At 71.8% G+C, this 10297-nt stretch overlaps 1 protein-coding gene across 2 annotated transcripts; it reads right to left on the bottom strand.

Annotated features, from left to right (window-relative positions):
- Positions 1 to 8017: 8017 nt before the first annotated feature.
- Positions 8018 to 9667, bottom strand: LOC120747784 (leydig cell tumor 10 kDa protein homolog). Of its 2 annotated transcripts, none has more exons than XM_040053824.2 (3): positions 9316 to 9667; positions 8370 to 8425; positions 8018 to 8269 (listed from the first exon to the last, which is right to left on the bottom strand). In XM_040053824.2, the coding sequence occupies exons 1-3, from the start codon at positions 9662 to 9664 to the stop codon at positions 8111 to 8113; spliced, it is 564 nt and encodes a 187-aa protein (XP_039909758.1). In that variant the 5' UTR covers positions 9665 to 9667; the 3' UTR covers positions 8018 to 8110. The 2 variants fall into 2 exon arrangements, with proteins under 2 accessions (XP_039909758.1, XP_039909759.1); XM_040053825.2 differs by lacking the exon at positions 9316 to 9667 and adding an exon at positions 8704 to 8808.
- Between the last annotated feature and the right edge of the window lie 630 nt (positions 9668 to 10297).

Here is a 10297-nt window from a genome sequence, read left to right as displayed (position 1 = left end):
GAGGCACCGCAGCCCCTCTGGAATGAGAAATGGGGGGGAAAGGGAATAAATCGGGGGGAAAGGGAACAAATCGGGGGGAAAGGGAACAAATCGGGGGAAAAGGGAATAAATCGGGGGAAAAGGAATAATCGGGCGGTCAGGGGGGACCGTCGTTCGGCTCAACCCCAATTCCCCCGGATTTGACCCCAAAGCGGAGACGCCCCGGGGCTGGGGAAACCCTGAGACCCCTCCGGGTGTCCCCAGGTGTCCCCAGGTGTCCCCAGGTGTCCCCAGGTGTCCCCAGGCACCGATTGGTGTTGGGGGGGCTCAGCCCCGCCCATTGGGGGCACGCACCTCCTCCCGGGCACGCCCCGCCCCCCTCCAGCCCCGCCTCGCCCCTTTAAAGGAGCCGCCGCCGCCTTTAACCCCTGCGGGCTCGGCCGGGGCTGGGGGGGAGCTCGGAGGGGGTCCGGACAGCGGGACCCCCGTGTTCCCCCGCCTCCACCGGACCCCAACCAGCGCCGCAGCCCGCCTCCCCCGCGCCCCCCGAAATAGCGGGGGAGCAGGGGGCTTCGTGGCACGATGTGAGCGGGGAAACTGAGGCACGGGCGTTGGTGGCCACCTGTGGCACGGGCGGTGGCACACGGTGGCACACGCGCTTCATCCCGGGGCCACCCCGCCGCCGCTGTCCCCTCCCCGGTGGTCCCGTCGCCCTCTTCCTGGCGGTCCCGGGGGTCCCGCTGGTCCCTGTGCTTTATCCCGGGGGGATCCCGACGGGCTCCTCCCGGTGGTCCCGGTGCTCCCAGCGCTGCCACAACGCCCGGCCCGGCCGCGCCCGGCTGCGCTGAATCACCGGGCCCTACGAGTCGGGGCTTGACGCCGGAGCCGGGGCGGTGGGGGAGGAACACGGGGGGAGAGGGTGATGCCCACCCAAACACCCGGGAGGGGCCCTAAGGCTTTGAGGGGAGAGGGGGGGGGTCTGCGGGGGAGCCCCGTTCCTATGAAAGCGCCTTTGTCCGGACCCGCCGATCCCACCCCAGGGTGACTCACGGGCGCGTGGCTGGGCCCTGAGACACCCCCCCCGTAACCCCCCCCCCCACCCCGTACCCCCCACCCGAGGCACCGGGGGCCCCCGAGGCCTCCTCTCCCCCCTTCCCTCGGGGATCCCTCGGGGAGCCCCCGACAGCAGCGGGGACTTCGGGGGTGAGGGCCTAGGGGGGCACCTCGGGGTGCTCATCGCCCCTCTGCCTCGTGCCCTGGGAGGGGGGGAACGGGCACCCTCCCCTCAGGGGACACCCCTGGGCCCTCCCCTCCGGGGGACACCCCCTCCCCTGGGCAAGCCCCGGCCCCCGCAGCCGCCGCCTCCGGTGGCCCCGCCCGGTGGTGCCGGTCCCGGGGCTGCCGGTGAGTCACGGCCGTGACTCAGCCCCGCCAAAACAGCGTCGCACGGCAACGCCAGGACCCGCGACGGGACCCACGGCGGTGCCCCACACCGACCCACGGCCGCGCTCCCCAGCAAAGGCAACCGCACGCCCTCCGGGTCTCCTGTAGGGCGGAGGTGGCTGGGGATGCTGGGTGGGTGGTCTGGGGGTGTCCCCGGGATCTGAGGGGATCCAGTGGATCCCGGGCATCCCGGCACGGCCCAGGCTGAGGAAGGAAGGAGCCAGGAGGGAGCGTCGGGGCGAGGAAAGGGAAATTCCTGCCCGGTGCCCCCCCTCTCCCACCCAGTGCTCCCAGTCCCTGCGGTGCCCTGCGCCCAGTGCTCCCAGCTCCTCCGCGGGCACACCAGCGCGGTGCCGCCTCTGTGCCGTGTCACTGTCACACGCGAGCCACACTGGCTCCGTGTCCACGCCGCGCCAGGGACGCCCGTGCTGGTGCCACGCCGCTCCTGGCTCTTCCGTGCCGGCCGCAGCCGTGCCGGCGCCGCGTTGATCCGCGTGTCGGTGCCGGGCCGTGCCGAGCCGTTCCACGGCAGCCACACGCGTGTCGGTGCCACGCCGTGCCCTGTTGCGCCGTGCCCGGGCCTCGCTGCTGCTGCCGCCGCTCCTCCCGGCCGGGCTGACTCAGGCGGGAGGAATGTGCCGGCGGAGCGTGGGCGATGGCCCGGCTGCTGCCATTGCCTAGAAAGGGCATCGCCGAGCCCTGGCCCACGGGGAGCCCGCGGGGAGCCCGCGGGGAGCCCACGGGGAGCCCACGGGGAGCCACCACGGCCACCCAAGCAGGGAGAGCAGGGACTCGCGGGGAGCCAGCGCGGCCACCGCGGCTACAGGTGACAAACAAGGACCCGGCGTGGCCACCACAGTCCCTCAGCACGGCCTTTGTGTCCCCGACCAGAACCCGACACTGGCAGCACGGCCCTGCCCTGGGCCCGCGTGGGTGCGGACACGCGTGTGCAAAGCGTGCGCAGGTGTGCGGGGCCACGTGCGGGCACACGCGTGTGCTGCGTGTCGGCAGCGCCACGTGCCGCCTTGTCCGCTCCGTGTCCCGTGTTCTGTGTCCCGTGTCCCGTGTCCCGTGCCCGGGGGCCCACAGGAGGCCGGGATGGAGTGGGGGGGGGGGGGTCCCCCGTGTTTAAAATTAGCAGCTGGCGAAGGTTTGGGGGGGGGGTGTTGCTCTATCCCAGATGTGCAACCACTGCCAGATGTGGGGCGGGACCGGGAAAGGCCTGCGGGACTCTGGGGGGCACCGGGGGGCATTGGGGCGCTCGTCCTGCCCCACTGCCGGGGGAGCGTGGGGCAGTCCGTGGGGCAGGGGGACCCTGGGACAATCGGGGCTGGGGGGGCGTGTGACGGGGCCGGCTGTGGGGCAGGGCCGCGGGGTGTGGGGCAGGGCTGGCGCCGCGGCAGCGGTGACGCGTTGTGGTTTCGCTACTTCCGATATAAAACTCTGTTTAATGTCTGTGTGTGCAGCATCGCCATGGTGACCCCCGGCCTCCCCCCTCACCCCATCCCCGGCCCCGCCAGCGCCTCTGGCGCCCCACGGCCACGGGGCACCCAGGCACCGGCTATGGGGCGTCCAGGCCCCAGCCGTGGGGCACCGTACCCCTCTTTGTGTGGGGCACCGCACCCCGTTTCTGTGGGGCGCACGGCTCCTGCACCCCGGTGCCGTGGGGCGCCGGGATCCCCGTTGTGTGGGGCACCGAGCCCGCTTGCCGTGGGGCACAACACTGCTGCGGGCGGGCTCCGAACCGCCCCCGCCATGGGGCACACGTGGGGTCCCCCCCCACCGTGCTATGGGGCTGCGAATGCCGCTCTCTATGGGGCACGAGGTTCCTCGCCGCTCCTCTGCCCGCCCGCTCTGCTTGCGGGGACCCGGCGCGGGGCGGGCTCGGGGCCGGTGCGGGTTCGGTGCGGGGAGCGCGGGGGGGGTTCGTGCGGGCTCGGGGCGGTCCCGGGGCGGTCCCGGGGCGGGCGGAGGCAAGCCCGGTCCCTCCTTCCCTCCTCTCCCCCCCCCCTTTCCCCTCCGCCGCCGCGGCCTCGTCGCTCCCGGGGCGGAGCGAAACGTTTAAAAGCGTTTCCCTTCTTGGAGTAAAAGTCAGAGACTTGGGGAGCCCCCGGGAGCCCCCGGAGCCCCCCTATTCCCCCCCCCAGCCCGGCCTCCTCCCCCGGAGCCCCCGGGACCCCCCGGCTCCCGGTGAGTAACGGCCCCGCGGGACCCCCTGGAAGGTTCCGGGGCGGCGGGAGAAGAGGGGCCGCGGCCGTGGCCTCGTGCCCGGCTCGGGGATGGCGGGAAGGGCCGCGGGGTCCCGCCACATCCCACCGGATCCCCGAGCGCTCCCCTCGGGGCCGGCGGCGGCACGGCCGCGGCCATCGACGGCCCGAGGCCGGCCGGGGGCGGGCATGGGGGGTGCGGGGAGAACCCCGGAGGTGTCCGGGGGGTTCCCGGAGGGGCGGAGGGGGGGGAGTCTCGGGGGTTCCGGGCCTGCCGGCGGGGCGGGGGCCGGGGGGGGGCCCGGGGCGGGGGGGCGGTGGCGCCGGGCGGTGATTCATCCTTTCCCCCCGGCGCCGACGGGCGCGGACGGGGCGGCCCCTTCCCGCCCCCGCCCCCGCTTGGCCCGCGCCACGCCGGAGCCGCCCCGGCCTGGGAACCCCAAATCACGGACACCCCCAGCCCAGCCCAGCCCTGGCATGAGAAACCCCACTCCGAACCCACAGATCGCCCCCCCCGCCCCCGGCCTGGGAACCCCAAGGCTCAGACATCGACTCTCCCCCCCCCTTACTCCGGCCTGGGAACCCCGAAACCCGCAGAGCGTCTCCGGGCTGGGAGCTCCAGGACATCGCAGCCCCAAGTCCCGCACCCCTCCCGGAGTGGGACCCCCGAAACCCACAGACCACCCCCCTGCGCCTGGAAACCCCCGAATGCGCTCGGTGTTGGCTCTCCCCAGACCCCCGGCCCCGCGGAGCCCCCAGACCCCCCCCCGCGCCCCAGCCTTGGGACCCCCAGAACCCAGGGCACCCCCGGCCTCATCCCTTCGGCCTCGGGACCACCGACATCGAGCCCCCCTGCCCTCACAGCGTGCCCAGCCGGGACCCCTTCAGCTCCCCGACCTCCTGATGTGGGACCCCCAAACCGTCCCCCCGCTATCAGCCCCCACCCCTGGCCCGGACCCCCGAATCCCCCTGCCCCTCATCGCTGCATTCCGCAGGCGCCGGGCGGCGCCGCCGCCTTTTCCCACTCCCGTTTTGGGGACGAAGGTGGGAATTTTGGCACCGGCCACCCCCCGCCGCTCCCCCCGCTCCGCCGGGGCCGCCCCCGCCCGGGGCCGCGGGAGCCGGTCGGGGCGGCCGGGCCGGCACCGCCCTGGCGCCGGGGGGGCACCGGGAGGGGCCCCCCAAAACCGAGGGAGGGGGGGAACCCCAAAAACTGGGGCAGACACCCCAGAACCCGCGGGGGAGTCCCAAATCCGGGGCTCCGACCCCCAGACGCGAGGTCACCCCCCCCCCCGCCCCACACTTGGGGGGCACCGGGCTGTGCCCGTGGTGCCAGTGGGACCGGTGGCACCGAAGGAACGCTGCTGTCGTAAGCGTTGCGATCCCTTCCCCGAGACCCCCGGCTCCGGGCACCCCCCGGACCCCCCAGGACCCCCGAGCCCTCCCGGCGCCCTCCCGGAGCCCTCCCGGCCTCGTGTCGGTGCCGCCACCGCTGGCACCGGGGGCGGCCGGGCCCCGCTGGCACCGAGGAGGGGCCGTCGCTGTCGTGACTGTCGCGATCCCCACCCCCCCCGGTGAGGACCCGGGATGGGGGCACCCCTCAAGCCCTCCCCGAGTGCCCCCCGGGCCCCCCGGGCCCGTGTCGGTGCCGCCGCTGCTGTTTACCCCCATTTTTTGGGCCGGTTCCACCCGATTCCCTTTGAAGTCGCCCCGTTGTCGTGACGACGCTGATGTCACGACCGGGCGGGGCCTCGTGGGTCCCACATGGCGCCTGCAGAGCCCCGGCCCGGGGGACACCGGGGACATCAGGGACACCAATACCGGAGCCCCCGCGGCCACCGCAGAGCCCCCACGGCCACCGGTGCTGGGGACAGCGGGGCCGGGGCAGGGTGACCCACGGCCACGGCCTGGGGGCCGCGGGGGGCTGACGGGGACCTGGTGGCACTGGTGGCACTGGTGGCACTGGGGACGAGGGTCCCGGCCCGTTAAGGGGGTCCCGGAGTGCCCATCCCGGCATGGGGACACCGAGGGGACACCGGGGACGTGGCACGGCCGGGGACGCGTTCCACAGCCCGCACTGGTGACGGGTCTGGTGGCACCGGGGACAGCCACCGGTGCCACCGTGCCTGCCGTGTCCCCCATCACCTCAGAGACTCCCGCTGCCCCGGGAAACCCCCTCCCCAAAAACACCTGGGGTGAGCCTCCAGGGGTGACCTCCCCCCGATTCCCACAGGTGGCACCCGGCTCCTCCGGCCTCGACGCTGCGACGGCGGCGCCGCGGGAGCACCGGGACCGGCACCGGCACCGCGGGAGCACCGGCACCGCGGGAGCACCGGGACCGGCACCGGGCCGTCCGATCCCCGCCCCGTCCCCACCGCTGCCGCCCGCCGGGGTTCCTGGCGATGGGATTTTTTACCGTTTTTGCCCAAAATCACATTGCCAGGGATTTCCAACGGGCACCAGCCCCCACCACCGTGCCGGGGGGCGGCCGGGGGAACGGGGTTTAGGGGCTCCTGGAGATTTCGGGAGGAGCTGGAGGGGACTTGAGGGGAGTTTGGGTGTGGGGCAGGGCTGGCGGGCTGTGGAGTTGCTGCGGGGGGGTGGTTTTGGGGTGCTGGGGGGAGGTTTTGGGGTGCTGCAGGGTGGTTTTAGGGTGCTGGGGGAGGCTTTGGGGTGTTGAGGGGAGGTTTTGGGGTGCTGGGGGGTGGTTTTGGGGGTCGGGGGGCAGGGCTTAGCCCACCTGTGAACAGAGTCCAGCCGCGCCGTGTTCACAGTGGCTAAGTTCCGCCTCCCGCCCCCCTCGCCCGGACAACGGGGGCCCCCCCCCAAACCTTTGGGGCTCTCCTGGCGCTCCCCAAAACCCTCGGATCCCTTCCCGGGGATCCCCCTGAATCCCCCTGGGACCCCCCCCCACCCAAACCGCTGGATGCTGGAATTCCCGCAAGGAGCACGGGACAGCTCCGAGCCCCCCCCGGGACCCCCCCAGCGCCCCTCGGCCACACCCGGGCGCTGCCCCCGGTGCCCGCTGAGCTGATTTGCAGTTGCTTTGGATAAACTGGCTCAGTTCAGCAGGAACAGGGGTCGGGCCCCCGCGCCCCGAGACCCCCCTGGGGGGTCCCCAACTCCCCCTGAGCCCTCCAACCCCCCCGGGGACCCCCCCCAAGCCTTCCAGCCCCGCGTGTCCGTCACTCTCCCTGAGCTCGCCGGCACCCGCGGGATCTTCCACAGCCCCGAGACCCCCCAAAACCCCGGGCGGGGTCACCCAAAAATTAGGGGAGGGGGGAACAAGGACCCTCCAACACGGTTGGGACCATGGCTGGGGGGGGTCGTGGGGTGCTGGGGGGGGGGCACTGGGGGTTCTGGGGGTTCGTGGGATTTTTGTGGAGGCCCCGGGGGGGGGCTGTGGGGCGTGGTCGCCGTTCCCCGTTCCCCACCCCTTCCCCCCCCGGCTGTGGGTGAGTCACGGGAGGGGTTTGGGGGGGGGCCCCGCCCCACGCGAGGCCCCTGGGGGGGGCTCCGGCGTCCAGCCCCTCCCCCAACCGTTCCCTGTTTGTTTCCCAAAATAAACCCGGCGGCGCCGATTCCAGGGAATTTCCCTGACGTCATTGCGGGCGGGGTTTGCGCTCCGGCCACGCCCCCGCGGGGGGAGGGGAGGCACCCACGTGTCTTTGCCGTGCCCAAAGAGGGGGCGTGGCGCCCTCGGGCAATGGCCACGCCTTCGGCGCCGTCCCATTGGCTGCCGCGGCTCCCGCAGCTGTCAATCAAGGTGGGGCGGAGAGAGCTGTCAGTCAAGACGCAGCTGACCAATCAGCGTGGGGAGGGGGTGGGATAAAGGAATGAGGCGGGGACTGGAGATCCATTCATAAAATTGTGGGGACGCCGGGAAACGGGGAAGGGACGGGAGAGGACCCCCCCAAGAGCCCCCCAGAGAACGGGGAAGGGACGCGAATCCCCCGACAGCAACCCCAGAGAACGGGAAAGGGACGGGACCCCCCCGTAGCCCCGGGAACCCACCGAGAGCACCCACAGAGACACCGGGACCTCCCTGTAGTTCCACCCCAAGGATACCGGGGCCCCCGAGAATCCCCACGGCCACCCCCCGAACCCTTGAAGACACCGGGAGGTCTCAGAGACACCGGGACCTGGAAGGAAACCCCCACCCGAGGACATCGGGACCTCCCCGGTGGATGCCAGGACGCCCCTGGGGGACAACGCGACGCCCTTGGGACCCCTCCGGGGACCCACAGAAGCTCCCTCGAGACCCCCGGGAACACCTGAGGCACCCCCTCGGGACACGGACGCCCTCCCGGGAGCACCGGGACACCCCCAGGAGCCCCCCAAGCCCTCCGCGGCCACATCCCCGGTCTCCGCAGATCAGACACCGGACGCCGCGGGCAAATCCCTTTTATTAAAAAGAACGGCGGGGGCCTGAGAACAGCCCGGACTCCCCCAGAGCCTCGCGGGGGTGACAGGAGCGGGGTTCAGGGGACGTTCCCCGGGGGGGCTCGGCCGCGGCACTTCTTGGCTTTGTCTTTGGCGGGCGTGGGCGCCGTCACCAAGGTCAGTTTTTTGGGTAGAGCGCCCTGCGCGCGCTGCACGGTCTCCCGCTCGATCCTCATCCGGATCCCGACCTCCAGGCGCTGGGGAGAGCACGGCGGGGGTCAGGGGGGCAAACGTGGGGAACCCCCCCAGACCACTCGGGACCCCGCAAAGCCCCGCCGCGCTCCCCCCGCCCCTCACCTTCTTCAGCTTCTGCTGTTGGATCACGCGGAGCTTCTTGGGGGCGATGCTGCGGCCTGAGGAGAGCGTGGCCGTGCTGAGCCCCGAGAGACCCCCGAAAACCTCCCACTGATAACGCCGAGCTTCCCGAAGAGGCCCCGGAAAAGGCACCGGAGACCCCCCAGGACCTCTACGGATCACCCTCGCCAAATCGGAGCCTCCCTTCAACCCCAAACACCCGGGGCCGCCTCTCGCCCCCCCCACCTCGGGCCCCCCTGAGCAACCCCTGGACCTCCGAGTCCGCCTCTGCCCCTGCACCGTTCCCCAGGACCCCCGGCCTCGGGGCGCGCCTCACCGCCCTTCCGCGGGCCGCGAGAAACCCGGGCCGCCGCCGCGGCCGCCGCCGCCGCCGCCTTAGGACGCTTGGCCGCGGCCTTAGGCCGGCCCTGCGCCATGGCCACTTCCGGCTCAAGGACGGAACAGGCCGAAATAATGGGGCGCGCGGCACGCCGGGATACACCGGGGCATTCCGCCGCAAAGGCTGCCGGGATACACCGAGGCATATTCCGCAGCCATATTGAGGCAAAGGCTATCGGGATACACCGGGGCAGTCTACCACAAAGTCTGCCGGGATATACCGTGGCATACCCGGCGGCCATATTGCTGCGGGTGCTGCCGGGATACACCGGGGCGTGCTGCCGCAAGTGCTGCCGGGATACAACGAGGCAACCTCGGCGGCCATATTGCCGCAAGATCTGCCGGGATACACCGGGGCATTCTACCGCAGGTCCTGCCGGGATACACCGCGGCACACTCCGCGGCCATATTGCCGAACGTACTGCCGGGGTACACCGGGGTATTCTACCGCAAAGGCTGCCGGGATATACCGCGGCCATAGTACCGCAAAGGCTGTCGGGATATACCGAGGTTACATTTTTCTATAACTAAAAACCCAAACTGTACTAACCCGTGAGAGCCCGGTGTCCTTGGGGCGGAACTACGGGGAGACGCCGGTGCCCTGCGGGTGCTCTCGGCGGGTTCCCGGGGCTGCGGGGGGGTCCCGTCCCTTCCCCGTTCCCTGGGGGGGCTCTCGGGGGGTCCCGCCCCTGCCTGGGGTCGCTGCCAGAGCCCCTCTGACCCCGTGTACCCCCTGCTCGTCCCGCAGAGGCGGACGTGTGGAACCCGTCCTTTGACGTCACGCCGCACGAGCTCATCACGGGGGGCATCATCACGGAGTGCGGGGTCTTCGGCCCCTCCGAGGTCTGCCGGGAGCTGGCGGAGCGAGGGGAGCCCTGACGGCTTCTGCCTCGCTGCATCCCGGCGTGCCTTGCGTCGCGGTTCCGTATATCGCGACAGATTTGGTTACAATAAAAATCTCGGTGTATCCCGACAGCCTTTGCGGTACTATGGCAGCGGTATATCCCGGCAGCCTTCGCGGTAGAATGCCGCGGTGTATCCCGGCAGTACATGCGGCAATATGGCCGCCGAATACGCCTCGGTGTATCCCGGCAGCACTTGCGGTGGAGTGCCCCGGTGTATCCCGGCAGTGCGTGCGGCAACATGGCCGCCGAGGTTGCCTCGTTGTATCCCGGCAGCACATGCGAGAGCATGCCCCGGTAAATCCCGGCAGTGCGTGCGGCAATATGGCCGCCGAGGTTGCCTCGTTGTATCCCGGCAGCACTTGCGAGAGCATGCCCCGGTAAATCCCGGCAGTGCGTGCGGCAATATGGCCGCCGAGGCTGCCTCGTTGTATCCCGGCAGGACTTGCGAGAGCATGCCTCGGTGTATCCCGGCAGCGCCTGCGGCAATATGGCCGCCGAGGTTGCCTCGTTGCATCCCGGCAGGACTTGCGGCAGCATGCCTCGGTAAATCCCGAGAGAGCTTGCGGCAATATGGCCGCCGAGGTTGCCTCGGTGTATCCCGGCAGCCTCCGCGGCAGCATGCCTCGG

Source organism: Hirundo rustica, unplaced genomic scaffold (assembly GCF_015227805.2).
Source record: "Hirundo rustica isolate bHirRus1 unplaced genomic scaffold, bHirRus1.pri.v3 scaffold_201_arrow_ctg1, whole genome shotgun sequence".
NCBI classification, from domain to species: domain Eukaryota; kingdom Metazoa; phylum Chordata; class Aves; order Passeriformes; family Hirundinidae; genus Hirundo; species Hirundo rustica.
The sequence above is the reverse complement of the archived record's forward strand: the minus strand, read 5'-3'. Positions and strand labels throughout refer to the sequence as shown.